Source organism: Gambusia affinis, linkage group LG18, assembly GCF_019740435.1.
Source record: "Gambusia affinis linkage group LG18, SWU_Gaff_1.0, whole genome shotgun sequence".
NCBI classification, from domain to species: Eukaryota; Metazoa; Chordata; class Actinopteri; order Cyprinodontiformes; family Poeciliidae; genus Gambusia; species Gambusia affinis.
In genome coordinates, this window is record NC_057885.1 from 8,519,837 (window position 1) to 8,537,135 (window position 17,299).

Sequence of the window (17,299 nt, forward strand, 5' to 3'; positions counted from 1 at the left end):
TAACTAATCTGCTTCAGTTGCCTCCCATAAATGCTCGAATTTTCACATCCATCCATTTTCCATGCTGGTTCCTCTCCAGCTAAAGTTCCGGGCGAGAGGCGGGGTTCACCCTGGACAGGTCGCCAGTCTGTCGCGTGGCAAGAATTTTAACATATTTAAGATCATTATTATATTATTTATCGCAAATATTAGCGTTAAATTAGTTTTGTCAGCTGTCACATAGGTGAAAGATTCTTACTCGTGGAAAATTTAAACCTAAGATTGAAAGGAATTGGAAAGTTTACTTTGTAAAAGTGAAAAAAAAAAAAAAATCTTCATTGTTTGATTGTTTTGTGTTGCCATAGTTACACTGTGCTATGAATTTAATCTTTGTGTGTGAGCTCTGGCTTCCGCCCAAACAGCTCTCACCAAATGATAACCAGTAATACGTGAAGCACTGCTAGTTTTGATAACAGGAAGTTGGACCCCGAAATCTGATTCTGCCCAGGGCACTGCACAATCTTTTGCCGGCCCTGCTTACTGTCCTTTTTTGGTTGCTTTTTTCACACTGTGAGTTCTGATGGAAAGTTGAATTCTTTCAGCATATAGCACGTGATTTTTTTCTTGTTATTTATGGAGTTATGTAAGCCCAATGAAAGAGTGAGGAGCAGCACCTCCAACGTTTTACCCGAGCTGCTCCGTCCATCCACCCATCCCGTCCTCATCCGTCCTCTGCTCTCCACCTCTTTCGCTTCCTCAGCTCTCTTCATCTTCTCTCCCTCCTCCAGACAGACCTCGCCCCCCCTCCTTCTCTGGGAAACTGTTGCGCTCAGAGTAAAGACCGCCTTGACTAGATCTGATCGCTGGATGGGCGCCTTCAAAATAAAAGCACGCATGAAACATGGGCTAAAAATGCCAAAAGGAACTTGCTAAAAATGCGCTTGTTTTCCAAAAATATTAAAGGGGAAATCATTACGTCTACATATCGAAACCGATAAATAGGTTTTAAAAAGTTATAACGTCTAAATTTAGAGAAATTGTTTGACTTTACGGCAAGGAAATGTAAGGTTTTAGCTTAAATCGTTTTGTAGTTAAGGATTTATCTTTCTTTATACATCGAAATATACATTTTGTATTTCCAAATGTCCATTTTTAAACACTGATTTTGAAGTTTGAGCCGGATGTCTTTCATCTTAGATTCTGTCCAACATTCCGAGCAGCAGCTGAGACTCTCCTCCACATACACACACACGCACATTTACAAATCTGACTCCTAGTCCAAAACAATGAGTGCGCACGACGCACAGCCTGCTCCAAACCTCTCCAACAAATGCGGACTTTTCCCTCCAGGACCATCCGTAGCATGCGTCTCAAGGAGAAGGACCACGGGAGTATAACTTGACAATTATTGGAGTTTTTGTTTGTCCTTCTTCTCCTCTTTTATGAGTGTGTATGAGTCTGTGGAGAAACTATGCCGTTCTGCAAGCGCACCATTCTCCCCAAAGATGTGTGCAAGGCCGACGGCGGCGGCGGCGGCGGGACGCTGCGGGCGGAGGTGTTCGGGGAGCTGGCGGACGTATGCGGCACATCCCTGTGCTCGGTGCTGCGGCAGCTCTCGGATCTGTCCCGGCACTCGGTGAGCATCCTGGAGGAGCTGGAGGGGGAGCTGGTGTCCGTGTGCCGCCGCTCCGGCGCGCTGGAGGGCAGACTGGTCCTGTTGCAGAGGCACGTCGCCGAGCTGCTCAGCAAGCCCCCGCCAAGAGGTAAGAGGAAATAAAAAAAAATAAATATCAAAGTGCAAGAAGTTAAGAAAAAAACAAAAATAAAAATACAACTCACCTGGAGTAAGTGTGCGGCTCCCAGCTGTGGTTGTCACACTCAAAGACATGCTTGGGTTTAGTGTCATTTTTGAACATTTTTATTCAAGAAGTCCTCAAAAAGTGGTAAAAAGTATCATATTTATGCATATAAATGTACGACATATAAATTCATCCAAAAGAAATGAGTTGAGCTTAAACACATTTCAGTTTGGTTGTGGCAGGACCATTTAATCTCATACATTGTTTTTATCGTCTTGTTTTTTTCTCACAGGATTTTACATTTATGCCAAAATTGGAATCTTCTGCACATCTTTACAGTGGTCTGTTACTAGAAACCAGGTGTTGTGCTCTTGCTAGCTAGCTAGCTAGCTTTATCTTCGCTAGCTCGGGAAAAGCTAGTTAGCTTTTATACGTCCATCACGGTTAATTGCAAATTTATTGCCATTTGGCTGGACAGTGTTTGTTGTAGGTAAAATGCTCACTTCTGTTGACAACCCATTTGATATTTTTATTTGCAATTTCTTTTTTTCCATTGCTGTTGTGATACAGTTACACTCTGTGATTAAATTCCATTAATAATAGTCTTTAAAAGTGTTTTAGTTGAGTGGTGAAACCCTGTTGTTAAAGAATGGAAGTTGTGGTTTTGTGTTCAGTTGCTTTTAAATTTCTATTAAAAACGGAAACAAGATATTGATTAAAATCTCACATGAAGCTTGAGTTTCCTTGACGTTAAAGGAGGCGGAGTTAATCAAATTAGAGAAAGAGGAAAAAAAAACAGTGGGTCAAAATCTGCATGCAAGCTCCTTCTTTATTCTGAGCGCACATGACTTTTACACATGAACTTGCTGGTTTCCAGGATGCTCCTGAATGCAGCACGTGGGTGTGGAGAGAAAAATGTGAACTTGCGAGCTGAAGTGCAGGGATGTTTTGCCTGCTTTTGTCGTTTTGTCACCTCACCTGTCACACATCTGGCTTCCCTCCCGGTCTGGTGTAATGTTTTGTTTAGCTTTTATGTTTTCATTCCAGATGTCATAGCCCAGCTGTAGTATTAAAATGAGTCATGTGCAGACTCAGCTTACAGCGACTCATAAAAGTGATTTAATTTGCATGTTTGTCAGATGCATGTGTGAAGCTTCTCGTGAAGCGTACCGGTGTTCTCCTTTAAATCTGAGTTTTTTTGTGTCCTTTTCTGGAAGCCTCAGAAAACAGCACAGCGGGATTGGATGCCTTGCAGTGTCAGAAGCAGATTTGCTCTTCAAAAGACGGAAACCAGGATATTTCAGTTGTTTTACAGTTGATTTTGATGGCAGTCTTGCATCAGGTTTAGGCAGCAAGAGAAATAATAGTAATAATAGTAAAATCTGCAACGATACTCATACAATTTTGAGACGTAAAGCACTAATTGTAGCTAAATTAGTGCACAATTTCAGCATGTTCCTGCTGTGTGGATGTAATTGTGTGTTTGCACTTTTTTACTTGTTCAATTTATTAGGCACAACTTGATAGTACCGGGTTGGACCCAACGTTTGCCTTCAGAACTGCTTTAAATCTCTGCAGTGTTGATTTAACGAGGTGGGCAAAAAACAGTTCCAAGAGATTTTAGCTCATGTTGACAGGACAGCATCACACAGTTTCAATTGTTTGTATAACTGATAAAGTTTATGTTGTCATGATTGCTCGAACTTTATTTCAAAGTATCACTCAGAAACTGAAAAGAGTTAATACTGACTGTAGACAGAGCAACCTTTCACCTAAAGTACGGCGCACTGACTGATAGAAAAAAAATGCTAACATTTTTACATTTCTGCCTACCTGCTCACCAGTCTAGGATGTTTAAAGTCAAAAGTCAAGCGATGTCAGTTCTTAAATTTATTCATTTCTTCGTCCTCCAGCTCTCCTTCAGATCACTCTGAACTCACCATCTCTGTGATTTATTTATTTTTTCATATTGATGTGTCAGAATGATTCAGTGCTTCTCTCCTTTACAATTACAACATATTACTTTTTTTTGGCCCATATGCGTATAAGTCCAATAAACTACATTCAAGTTTCTGGTTATAAAGTTCCATTGTAGTATTTTTCTAGCCTGGCCATTGGTGCTCTACGCAATTTTGCTCTATTCTCATTTCCTTTCAGTGTTCTGTCTGGGCTTTCTCCCATTGAGCTGGATTTCAAAACCGGGCCAATCAGTGAACAGAAAATATCAACGAGGATGTAGATCTTTTGAGATGACTGTTAATGTTATCTCAATATTCGAAAGCATGGATTGAACAACGACGGGCAGACTAACGCCTTAAAACAGTGCAGAAAATCAACGTCGTCTTTCACAACTACTCCTGTTTGCGGATTTCCCCGGGTGAAATTCTGCAAGAGAAATTGTGCTTAATGGGAGGAAAGCCCAGACGAAGAGAGATGAGAATTGAGCAGATTTGCATTGGAAGGCAGTGATAAACTTTATAGCGTTGAACATTGTCCGTGACATTGCACATGTCACGGACGAACTTTAGTGATTGTATAAAATTTAAAATGTCAACAGAGTCCACAGCCGTCGTTTCTCATTAGCCGAGAGTCCAGAACGAAGCAAAGTACGAAGCAAAGCATAGAACAAGGGGCTGGTTTCTACCAGGCTAGTATTTTACAAGACTCTACAAGAAAATAATGATTTTTGGGTTGTATTTGGCCAAAAGCAGGAGAACTAGTAATATTTTCTAAGCGAGCAAGGCGCCGCCCAGATGGAGCAATGGCAGATTTGCACCTTAGCATTAATCTCTGCACAGACTTCACACTGGTTTCCCTCCCCTGCTTACATTATAGGCCTCAAGAGTGACCAAAAGAGTGAAGCAAGAAGGCCGCTAACATGAGGCAGCCAGCAGTCTTGACTGTGTGTGAGAGTTAGTATGTATAACATCACCAGACAGAAAGAGAAACACCCTTTAAACACAGACCAGATGCGGGGCTGGAAGGAGAGGAAGAAAGATATAAAATAAAAAAAAAGAAAAGCAAGTCTTCCTTTAGCTGACTTCCCAAGGATCCGGGTGTGTAGGTGCTCCTCTCTGTGGTGCTGGGATGCATCATCTTAACTCTCCAAATTCTGCGTGGGTTCTTCCTGTATCGCTGACCACGCGGGCAGAATCACACAGCTTAAACAATCAATACGCACGTTGTGGGGCCTTCGGCTTCACTGCATCTTTGTTTATTTTTTTATTTCACCTCCTACTGTTCCAATAAAGATAGAAAACACTGATGCTGAAGTCGCTAACGTAATGAGGTGAAATGTTCTTTTTGGTGTGCGTGTTGTTGTTGTTGTTGTTGATTTTAACTCAAGGGCTGGTATGAGATTGCCAAAATGTGAGAATATTTACAAAAGTTTAAACAAAAATGTTATATTTAAAACTTACTGGTGCTGAAGTAGCATAAACGATTAATTACTACGGTTTCAACGATGTTTCTATAACTTGTTATTTTGACTTGGATACATTGACCAAGCTAAATTGGAAAAAACAACTGGTACATATATTTTTTTTTATTTCTTTTTTGCACAGATTATTGTAAGCTAATCTTTAATTGTGATCTGACATAAAAACGTGAAAACCTAGCCTGTTTATGCTAGAGTTGACATTGGTGTTGCTTCTGGATGTACTTAGTGCAATCTGCTTTGTGAATCCAGTGCAGAAAGAAAACAGATACAACGAAGCAGATTGCAATGATTTGTAAATAGCCTCGCCTATTTTCTCTTTTTTTAGGTGCAATCATGTTGAAACATTATACCGATTCTACTAGAATACACAATTAGTGTGCCAATACGGTTGTTTTTTTGTAAAAGAGTATATACTTTGTGAATTTCTTTAATTTGCCTGACTAATCTCTGTCACTGCCACCTGCTTTCATGTTTGGCTAGCGTCTGGCACTTGGGGGGGGGATTTCAAATTTGCTAGCTTGAAACCAGCTAACATTCCTCTCCCCCTTCATTCATGTGCGGAAAAATCACTCGCACGTGTGCCTGTCCGCGAGTAACAACCGCTGACATTCCCCCCGTCCACCTGCCAAAAGAAGGGAAACGAACACTGAAACACATGTCCCGGCCCCAGATGAGGGGATTTTTTCCACCCAGTTCGAAGTTTGCACAAGAGTCAGATCTCCCCTGGCCTGTTTCCAGAAAACCATTGCACAGAGGATCGAAGCTGGGTCCCTCTGCCCAAGGAGAAGAGGAAGGAGTCGCACTGATACAGGGAGGATGTTGCTTTTGAGTTAAGGAAGGATGATATCAGGGGAGAAGGCGTGCATGTGTGGTACACTTTCCACTGGAAGTTGTCACTCAGAAGGGCCTGAACTTGAGGACTTTGTCCTCTGGAGCGTTTGCACACTGGACTTATTTCCTGCCACGTTCTATTGGCTGCTGTTCACAATAAGGGGACAAAGTGTTCCAAGCATGTCAAAGAAAGCAGCAATGCCTTCTTTTTGCAACATTTTCAACCGGATTTTTCAGATTGTATTTCTCCTGCCTTGTTTTTATGGGCTCGTATGATTAGATAGAATACTGAAACGTTGGAGTTATGTGTTTTTGCCAAAAACATTGAAGGGATCGCTTACATCTGTCAAAAGGGGTTTGTATTTAGTAGCTATGAGCAATAAATCTCTTACCCGCTGTATATAATTCCTTTCAATTGAGGTCATAGGTCCAAAGATAAGGTCACTCCATGTGAATCACCTTCCCCCGAGCTACATTTCAAATTGTCTCAGTAACTAAACCTGTTGATATCTGAAGGTGGATGAAAATTAGCAAAGTCTTGTTCTTGACCTACTTGTCTGGGCTAAGAAAAGACAAAACTGACTGACCAACATGCCGCGGTTTGGAATTTAAAAAACTATGTTTAAAGGCTTTACATGTAATTAATATCATGTCTCTGGCAAATGGCTTTCCTGGTCTCTATCAATGTGTCTGCACATCTTTAAAAAGGTCTTAATTCATGCATCAAAAATTAAGGCCTTAAACTTTCTTAAATTAATTTTAAAAGGTGTAAGTTGGTCTTAAAAAACGTTAATTTTATAAATGCAGATTTCTGTCAGGCAAAAGCTTGAGTCACACTCAGACATCTTCCTTGCTTTCTGTGACTTGAGGTGGTTGAGGCTACCAATAACAACCTGCTAACACATCCTTGTTAGCTAGCTAGCTTTTTTGTATCTATCATGGTAAGTTAAATTTTATTGCCAGTTGACTAGATGACATTCGCCTTTGCCAGTGGCTCACTAATGCCATACCATACCAGCTTTATTTATAAAGCACTTTAAAAACAACCACAGTTGATACAAAGTGCTGTACAATCCAAAAACACAACAAAATAAAAATAATTTTAATTAAAAGTAGTTTAAAAACAAAGACATACACTTTAAACTAAATCTCACTTTAAACCAAAGCTTAGCACCTAGATTTGTTACTTGTTTGGTCTTTAATTTAATTCAAGGTGGCAATAAAAAAGGTCTTAAAAGTCTTAAATTTGACTTGCTAAAACCTGCAGGAACTCTGGTTATATTTAGCAGAAATTCAGATTAGTTGTTCTCATAGACCACAGCTATCGGCTGTCTAGACCAAAATTGACTTCTACTACTTTAAAACAACTGTAATCTAAAAAGTGTGACAGTGTCTAATGCTATCATTACTTTTTATGCTTCTAACCCTGGTCACGCTTGTTTTGGATGGTTGTTTACATAGATGTCAATAATTAGTCATTTAGGAAATGGACATGTGAAAGTACGTGATGGTGCGCCACGATTGATCTTCCTCTGCAAAACGTACCGACAAAGGCACATTTAAATCGTTACTGGTCCAAATAACTTCCTGTTACACACACAAAATGTGCATCTTAACTCTTTAAATAGCCATAGAAAAATATCCTAACAAAGAGTATTTAATTTACTGACTTAACTGCTTTCCTTTTCCATCTGGTAAATACTCTGGCCAGTTTTGCATCATCGTTATGGATCATGAACCATTGTAAATAATCACAGACCTTTATGTAAATAAACCTCTGAAGTGAAAGTGGCTCTTATAAACTGGTTTTAGCATAAACTGCTGGGACATTTTGTGGGATTTGAGTTTTTCTTAGTACAACAATAGTAAATGTGTTGCTTATCTGATTTGTAGCTAGATCTTAAACCAGAACCATGTTCAGAAAAATATGAACTATTGCTTTAAACTGAATGAAATGTGCTAGTAAAGTATGACTAATTAGGATATTAAAAAAAAACATACTTTGTGTTTTTGCTGTGTAAAACTAAAAACTCTCTGCTCTGTTAAAGGAAACTTTGAAAGCTTATTTAAATTCTTAGGCCTATATTGAGTTAAGGCTAGTTTCTATGTAATTAAGCTTTTATTTTACACTTTTATTTTCGAGTAGCTAATGGGTCTAAAGTGTTTGTTGAGGCAACAAGAGCGAATCCTTCCTCACTCTCCTCGTTCTCACGGGTACGTCATCCTAATTACTCAAATGTCTTTCCTCCAGCTCTGAAAACTTTGGAAACAAAAGAAGCTCAAGTGAAAACTTTAAATTAAACGGATATTCATTCAATTTTTCCTCATTTCTTTTAATCACGAATCTCTAACTTTTGACAGCTCAAGTTTTATAATCCCACACAAGTTTTTTGTATTTTTTTTTAAATTTTTTTATTTATCGTGGATGCAGGCCATGTACCTCAATATGTTTCCAGTGTCAGAATCCCTCCTCTTCTCCTCATCCTCCCCCAGCATCGCTCTCTTCCTACAGGCGATGAGTCAGAGGCTTTCGGACCAGATTCCCTCCATCCGCAGAGCACGAAGGGAGACTTTCATTTTCAGAGTCCACGCTCGATTTTTCAAGTCTTAACTTCGCAGAGTTGCCAGAAGCAATTTGATTAGCAAGTTCAGAAAAAAAATAGTTGGAACTCAATATAATATTGATATACAAGGTTTTTTTGATAGCAAAACAACGTTCCATGATTTTTTTATTCTATTCAGATGAAGCCATGTATTGATTTGCTTTCTTATGATAAAGTGCTCGTATAGTGCTCAATGTTTATTAAAAACAAAAAGAGATATTTATTTTTCCCTCCATATTGTCAGATTTCTTAAAGTAGCATCCAGACATGCAAAGAAAGTTCTGTAAGAACCCTAAAATGTTGCAAATATCACAAATATATACACATAAAGCTCTAGAAGCTCGTTTTGTGTGTTTTCAGGGTTAAATTCTGACGCAGAAAATGTCGTCGCTGTGGTGAACGAAGTGAATAATGACCCTCAGACGGAGATTGGGGGCCGGCTCCGCTCGTGTTCGCCTGCGTGTTTATACATGTGAGACAAAGTGCTGTTGTTCTCTGCAAAATGAACGCGAGTCACGGCTAAAGGTCAAAAAGTCGAGGAGAAGAAAACCAGCTTCCTGTCATGGTTCACAGTTCGGTCCTTTCTCTTTCTCTTCCGCAAACTCATAACAAAAAAAGTCCTGGATTCATCATTTGCATTTGTGCACAAAGTAGAAGCTCCTGATAATCAATAAACCTAATGCTGCATCACCTGAAAGGACGGATGTTGGTTCGGCCAAACGAGCACGTTTTTTTCTTGTTCAGAAATTCTCCCCGAAATTATTGCGAGAAATGATAATATCGATGTTTTGAGACCATTTTCAATAAATATCATGATACTACAAACAAAAGAATTCTTTAATTAAAGATAATCTCTTAGTGGATGCAAAGTGAGACACTTTCATCTCCCCAAGTTGGTGTGGCTCAATCGCTTTGCTACATGTTTCCGATGTATAAAACGCCAATAATGACATTTTTTTTACGTAGTCATGGCAACTAGTCATTAAAGGCATGTTTCCTTTTTTTTTTTTTTTACATTCTGGAGTCTCACTATTTTCTAGGATGTCTTTGTGTTTTGTTGATGGAGATTAAGTTGAGCTGAGCCGACTGCGATCCGGAGACAACAGTGGGCTTAAAACTGTTAAAACAGCCTTAATTTAAGCTCGTTTCATTCTGGGTGTGGCTTAAAAACCACGGACCGCCACTTCAAACTGTGTGAGAATGTGTTTGAAGAGTTAATTTCAAATGAAAACAGCAACGCTGTCTGCAAGAGACAGGAACGCCGGAGAAAATGTGCTCAAAACTTCGTCGATATTTTGCTTATGTTGAAAAAACCCTGAAGCTACAAGCCCCTTAAACTTGCGAGTAGTCGGCGCTTTTACCAAGACCTATGGATTCAACACTTGAATGTAACATTTTTCCAGGGCTTACGATTCAAGATCTCGGCAAATTCTCACATTTCTCTGGCCTGTTGAGAATGTAAAAAATGTTCGTCCTGTCGTGAATTTGAAAGTCCCGCTCCGTCATCCTCCCACTACTTCCTGTCAACTTCTTCAACTTTTTCGCAAATAGCAACATCTGGTGGTTGATCACGTGACTTGCGGGATTTGCATAAATACGGTGTGAAATTGGAGGCGTTTTAAAAATTTGTGTGTTTGCATCCAGCTGATTTGTTTCCGTAATTTCAATTTGCGCAGATTTATGGTCAGTGGAAATGGAGCGACGCCGAGTGAGACATGGAGCGTGTAGCAGCTAAATGAGCGTCTGGTCACCAAAGACGGAGCTCGAAGAAAATCTGTTCACCTTCCTGTTACTGCTTGGTGAACAGGATGTTTCGTTTACAGACTGATGTCCAGTATTCAGTCTACTTCCTGTCCATTTTTAACGTTTGTCTTGAGCTTTTTCTCAGTAGGGCACGGGGAGGATTTTCGTTTCCAAAACTCTCTCCTCTGTGAAAAATAACAAAACGCCTCAGGACTTACAAACCGTGAAGCCAGAGCGCGGGAACAGACTCTTTGTTGAGGTTTTGTGTGAACACAGCGAGCTTTCTGCCCGTGTGGGTTGGCTTCCCGCTGTTCTCACCTTGAAGATCTCCTGTTTAATCTGAGGGCACGGATCAGGGGACGGTGTTTGAACCGTCTACTACAGAGCTGATCCCACTCACAGAGAAGAGAGTCTGATGATGTCTCTGATATTCAGACTGCGTGACGGCAGCAGCATGTAGACTCACAGGATGTAGGCAGGACGAAGGAGCAACCTCGGTTGCTTTTGCAGCTCAGATTAAATCACAATCTGAGCAAGTTGCCGGGAAATCTGCAACGTTGGACAACACTGGATCACGTTGGACAACACTGGATCACGTTGGACAACACTGGATCACGTTGGACAACACTGGATCACGTTGCCCAACGAGAGCGCAGAGTGACCGGTGCCACTCTGGAAATGAAATTGCCTTTTATATTAAGAAGCATGCAATATTATTAATATTATTTGGTAACAGGACTGTCGCAATAAGTCAATTAATTGCATGATCAATTAAAACGAGCTCAGTAATTTCCATTTTCCATCAAAATCTGGATTACTAAAATCTTCAGTCTGGTATAAGAGTATCAACTTTTTTTCTTGCCGAGACATAATGATTAATTTTATTTGTTGTTTCTGTTGTTTTATTTATTTTGGAAATTTAAAATGGCTTCCAGCTCCAGTGATAAATGTTCACTGGAATTTAAAGTTTATTAATTTTTGACAATGTGTTCCTGCATTATTATACCGTTAGCGTTATATTACGTCAAACAACTTCTGGGACAGTTTATCGTCTAGCAAAAATAATTTTTTGGCTTATTTGGTAGTAGCATTATTTCACATAAATTTGTAAAAATCCTTCATTTTCAAGTCCTTGGGGTTGAACATATGAAGAAATTACTTTTTATTTTAAAAACAAAATTACATACGGTGCTATTGTTTGTGCCCCAAACAATCCCTTTAACACCAATAAAAGTGAAGCATTTTTAAAAATATATTTCTCCACAATTTGAGAATCAGCAATCAACGGCTGTCTGTCTCTGCAGATATTCAAGTCATCTAGTCTCCATGACAACCGCTAGATGCTGCCTTCATGGTGACTGCTAGTTTGGCACGCGTCTCAGGAAAACAATCAGCTTTTTCTGCCCTGAAAATTACAAACATGAACATGTGTAGAAACTGCAAGTGCTAGATCTGTCGTCTGCAAGTCCAACGGACTCCAGCCGGCTACTTTTTAATGCTAAACAATCCCTGTCTTAACGCAAAAAAAAAAAAAAACACAAAAAAAAAGTCCAACAATTATAGAGTTTCACTGGAGTGAATGATGGTTGTTCTGACCTAACAGACGCATCATGTGACGCTTCTGTGCAATATATAATGGTCACATTGGTGAGTTTTTCTCTCTCTGAGCACAAAGGGTTGGCTGTCGACAGCGATACGTCAGCCAAGGCGTTCTGTAATGGTGGAGGCAATCGCTTCCAGGTGTCGGACAGAAAACACACCACGTCTGGCCGAGGATATTTCACTCGCTCACGGGAACAACAAAGAAGTGGAGCACATCTTACTCTAGTGAGGCACTGAAGTGTATTTTTATGAGAACTTGGATGCGGAACAAGTCGAAAACAAGGTGATCTTCTCATCCTAATTTAAAGTCATGTTACAAAACGCTGTCAGGATGTAAAGAAAGGAATTTAATAAAAAATAAGTAACAGTTTTTAGGTGTGTTTTTTTTACTAGTTTCTGTTTGTTTTCATTTTTAAAATCTGCTCTCACATGTACAAAACCGTGAACTCAACAAAAATGTTTGCTGAAAATGAAGGCCATTTCGAAAACCACAGAAATGTGTAAAATATGTGAAATTGAGTGCAGTTTGGCATTTGTGCCACTTGGTGTCAGGATTTTTACCTTACTAGTTGCTTTTTTTAATAGTAAGTGTTCTGCTTGCTTTCTATATGAACCTCATTAGTTTTACTTTTTACTTTATTGTTTTTTTTAGTTTTAATAAAACTTGTTTTAACTAGATGAAAACACATTGAGATCAAGACCTCGTTCTCAACGACCAAGGAAGGAAGCGGCGCAAATATAACAAAAACAGACATCTAAAATATGGAAAATGTGAACAGTTTGACTAAAAGGTGTCACAGTTGTGACTTGTGCTGTTTTCACAAATATTTATGATTGGTTTCAGTCAGCAGTTTACAAATTTGTCTGGTGGCAAATGACAGATTTCATAAATTAATACATAAATTCATAACTTACCTTAATTTTCTGCCAAATATAAATCCATTTTTGTTGCAGTTTTGGTAAAATGTTTTAAATGCAGTTTTATTTAGTCTACAGTGTTTTAATACAGAATAAGGCCACATCACCTGAAACAAAAACACATAGAAATCAATGTATTATAGTTGGACACATCAGGATCCACGTCTTGGGATATCAGAGCAGTAATAATTCCTCACCATCTGCTGTAATAAAAGAACAAATTGTGAAGTACAGTAAGAGAACAAGCGTTGAAGCCAGTTTGGAGAACCGGTTTGGTTCTCCAGCTTATGATCATAAACTTATGTTAGTGGACGTTTGCATGTTCTCGGCGCTCAGCAGGAGCCACCCCCAGCTTGAGCTCCAGCTGTCAAAATAAAGTTTTTCAGATTTCCAGGGGGAAGACTTGTGGAGCAACGTCGTCCAGAGTGGGTGCTGATCCGAGGCCGGGAGCAGAGAAAAGGCTTTCCTTTGTCCGCCGCTGTCACAGAACTATTTACTGGCACCGTGTTGTGGAGAGGACGCTGAGCTTTAGACGGTGGAGAGCTGCAGAACACACAGTTCTGACACTGAACACATGGTCGGGACTCCCTGACGGGTTCGGTGTGTGTGTGTGTGTGTGTGTGTGTGTGTGTCCGTGTCCATGCCTCCTTCTATCTGGCGGCAACAACCCTCTATGGTTTGATCAAGCTGTGAATAATGGTGTGCGTGTGTGTGTGTTTGCAAACACATGGAGTTGTTGTGCTTTTTGCTGAAGTCTGTCTAGTTTCCAAAGCTATTTCCATTTTAGCTGACAATGCTTTTGTGTTTGGTGAAGGTAACAAAGAGAGGATTTCTGCTTTGGAAGGATAAATATCTGTTTTTGCCGTGTGTGTGTCAGGTTAAGACCTTTGCAGGCATCCTTAAAAAGTCTTAAATTCATGTACCTTAAAATTAATTTTCAAAAGTAAGTTGACCTTTAGCATGTTAATCACAGGTCTTAAATTTTATTTTTACAGAACTGTTTAATCTCATAGTTAAGTTTTTTTTTCTTGTGGAACTTTTCTTTCAGACTGAAGTTTGAGTCGCATTCAGACATCTCCACTGCGTACCTTTGTTATGTAGTGAGGGTTTATTAGCAACCCTAGCAGCCCTTGTTATACTTGCTAGCAAGGGTAGCTTGCTAACCAAGCTACCTTGGGTATCTAGCAAGGGTATATTAGCAGCTAGTTAGTAGTTCATCGGCAAGCTTTTTTGCTAATATTCGCAAATATCAGTGACTATCATGGGTAAGTGCAAATTTATCACCAGTTGGCTGAATTGCGTTTGTACATTTTTGTGGAGGTATAGGTCTTAAATTCCTTACATTGGGGTCTTAAAAAGTCTTAGATTGGACCTCCCCCCACCCCCTGCAGGGGGTCTTTTTGTGGGCTCTAGTGTCCCCTATATGACAGTAGGCTGACAGGAAAGGAGAGGGGGGAAGACATGCGGCAAATGTCGGCCGGGTCCAGGAATCGAGTCCGCAACGGCCGCATTGAGGACTCAAGGCCTCCAAATGTGGGTCGCGCTTTCCCTACGCCACCACAGCACGCCCCTAAGTTTGATCTTTTCAAACTTGCTAATTTCTCACGTTTGACAGACTCCAGATCAGTTTGTTCTCTCAATGATTCATACTCCCATTTTCTACCCAAACGTTAAAATTCGATTCCTTCCTTCTCCTCTTTTGAACCCTTGTACGTATAGTCCAAGTACTGCTTGTCATTTCTCTCAGTAGTAAAGGGTTTTGATGAGTTATGGAGGTAAACATTAATAACACTTTACATCCTCTGCGAGTCTTACTGACTGCGGTTCTGATCCCCATTTGGGAGGTTGAAACCTAACAATGACGAATTATGTCCCCCGGTCAAACTAAAATAACACCTACTGGCGGATATGATTTATTGGAGCCACCTAAGCTCATTCCCTGGAAGCACAAAATGAGTGTATTATCGAAAATGTCCGCAAATCATCAATTTCCAATGTGAAACGTCCCCAAGGCGTGCATGAACTCATGCATGGTCAATAATAAAACATCCCGTCAGACAGCTTCTACTCTTTCCTCACAAAAACCGGGGCAAGTTGGCAAGAATATTTTTCCTTTATTCCGGTTTGTTTGCACTTGAACCTGAGATTGTTTAAAGGAATGTGACAGCAGGATTATCCTGTGGTTCAAATAAATGTAAAGAATGTCCCGTTGATCCGGAGTTTATGCTTGTGAGAGAACGAGAGGATAGGTCCGATGGAAATTAAACATTTTAAAACAGATTTTTCACGTGTCTTGTATGTTTTTTTTCTTTTCTCACAATCAGGAGTTTCGACTTGGTTGGGGCGGTTTTTGGAGTCAGAGCCTCCAAGTACAGCCCTCCACTCCGTTCATGGAACGTTGCAGGAAGTTGACAAAGTTGTAGTTTGAAATACCCACAACTCATCGGCTCAAAAATAAACTAAAACTTCCTCTTTGTCTATTTCTACTTAATGCTATTATGCAAATATGCACTAAAGGGAGACACCTATATTTTTATGAATATGTTGATCATTTGTCACCATGACAACAGATCCTGAATCAGGGTTTTTGTTGACCAAACCTTAAATCAGGCGAGACTCTGTGCATGAATGTGAATGAGTCAGACAGCCGGTCTCCCTGCATGCCTGGTCGTTGTATGAGCACATGGAGGTTTTCATTGTTTCCACGTCATAATTTATTACCCAACTCTATGCTCTGTTATTACCTTTAATGAAACAGAGCTTATTAATGCAGCATGTCTGCATTTTACCGTGCTGCTGCTGCTGCATGCCCTCTACCTGCTTTTTGTGTTCACTGTGGCCCTGTGTGAAACAGGCACTCTGCCATGTCACACTCTCACTCTGCAGCTGCATTAAGCATAACCTGTTCTGTGATACAATTTCACATTTACATGGAAGCTGAAGTTACTTCTTCCGGTTGGTGCTGATCACTGCTGATCTGCTAACATTTTTAATTTTTTATTATTTTCCCCTTCAGGCTCACTTTTATTTCTGCTCTTCTGTCTGTCGTTTCTGTTGGTTGCAGTTTCGAAGTTACTTCTTTAATGAAATTTGAAACATGAGTGCATCTTGGCTTCTTTGTGACAGGAAACCACTTTTTCCTTTTTTTTTTTTTGTTTCTTTTGTTTTACTAACTTTGACCAGACAAAAAAAACAGCCATACATTGGTAGTAAATTTGGCTTATCCAAATTTTGCATTAGGTTAGTCCTCCTAGCCTACGTACTGTTGTATGCAAACTTTAAGCTGTTTTTAAGAGAAATAAAAGGAGTGCTTTGTGTCATTGAGTTTGAGCTGAAAGCTAATGTTGCTTCCCCCCTTTCACCAAGTAACTGCTGTATTTGTACGTTTATTTTTCCTGGTTTTGCTCTTCTCACATCTGCTTTCATATAAAGAACAATAATGGTCCAAGTCCAAAGATGACTCATCTTGATGGAGCATGGCTGTAGGTCATTGTTTTTGACAGAGGCTTGACTTGAGTGTTCAGTCAAGAGTTATTAGTTTGAACTCTGAACATGTGCGGATATTTCTGTGCTTCAGAGTGCATAAACTACCACTGATTGAAAAGAATATTGTGAACTGTTCAGGAACTAACAATAGAGCAAAGAATATTATGTTTTTATATGTTTGCAAATGTGTGTGAGGAAATTGATCATAGTTGGGCTCATTTTTGGCAGTTTTATCTGGTTTTGAATCAAATCTTGTGGCGCTAGCTACAGTTAGCACATAATAGTGTACTTATTTCCAGAGTATGTTTTCAGACAATGAGAAAACATGTTCACAAATGGAGTGGAGTGATAAAGTGTTTGGCATTTTTCCGCCAAAGCTAGCTAGCTGACTAGCTCGGGCTAGCTGACTAGCTAGCTAGCGCTAAGAACCCAATTCGCCAATGAGTCAGAGAGAAAGTTGTCATTTCCAGTAGGAGCTAGTGCAGGACTCGCTGGAAACAGTAGCCATTTTTAAAACTTGGGAGGTTAATTTTGTTTTTGATCGGTCAAATAGAAAACAAACGCTTCAGTGTGAACACCACGTTAGCGTTAGATATTTTGGAATAACCGTCAACGGGCCGCTCACATCTGGGACAGCTGATTATTTTTCTCTGAATCCATAAAATGTTATTTTCCCCTAATAGGGTATGTTTCACAGATTATAAAGAATACGCATCAGATCTGATTATTGCTAAATGAAAATCCAAAAGATTTAGAATGATCAAAACTGACCATTCTACACTGAATGTAGTATATAACGCTGTAATATAATGTAATATAACGCTGGAGATTTTGAAAACCAAGTAAAATGTATTATTTTATTGGTTTTGAAGCTTTTCCTGACAGGAACATGTCGCTAT

General features: G+C 39.7%; 1 protein-coding gene across 1 annotated transcript in view; it reads left to right on the forward strand.

Moving 5' to 3' along the window:
- The first annotated feature begins 466 nt into the window (after window positions 1-466).
- Window positions 467-17,299, forward strand: part of nhsl2 (NHS-like 2) — a 131,646-nt gene continuing 114,813 nt past the window's right edge. The window contains exon 1 of the mRNA XM_044097039.1: window positions 467-1,742. Within this exon, the coding sequence (XP_043952974.1) occupies window positions 1,451-1,742 (292 nt within the window). The 5' untranslated portion in view covers window positions 467-1,450. The remainder of the gene's footprint in view (window positions 1,743-17,299) is intronic.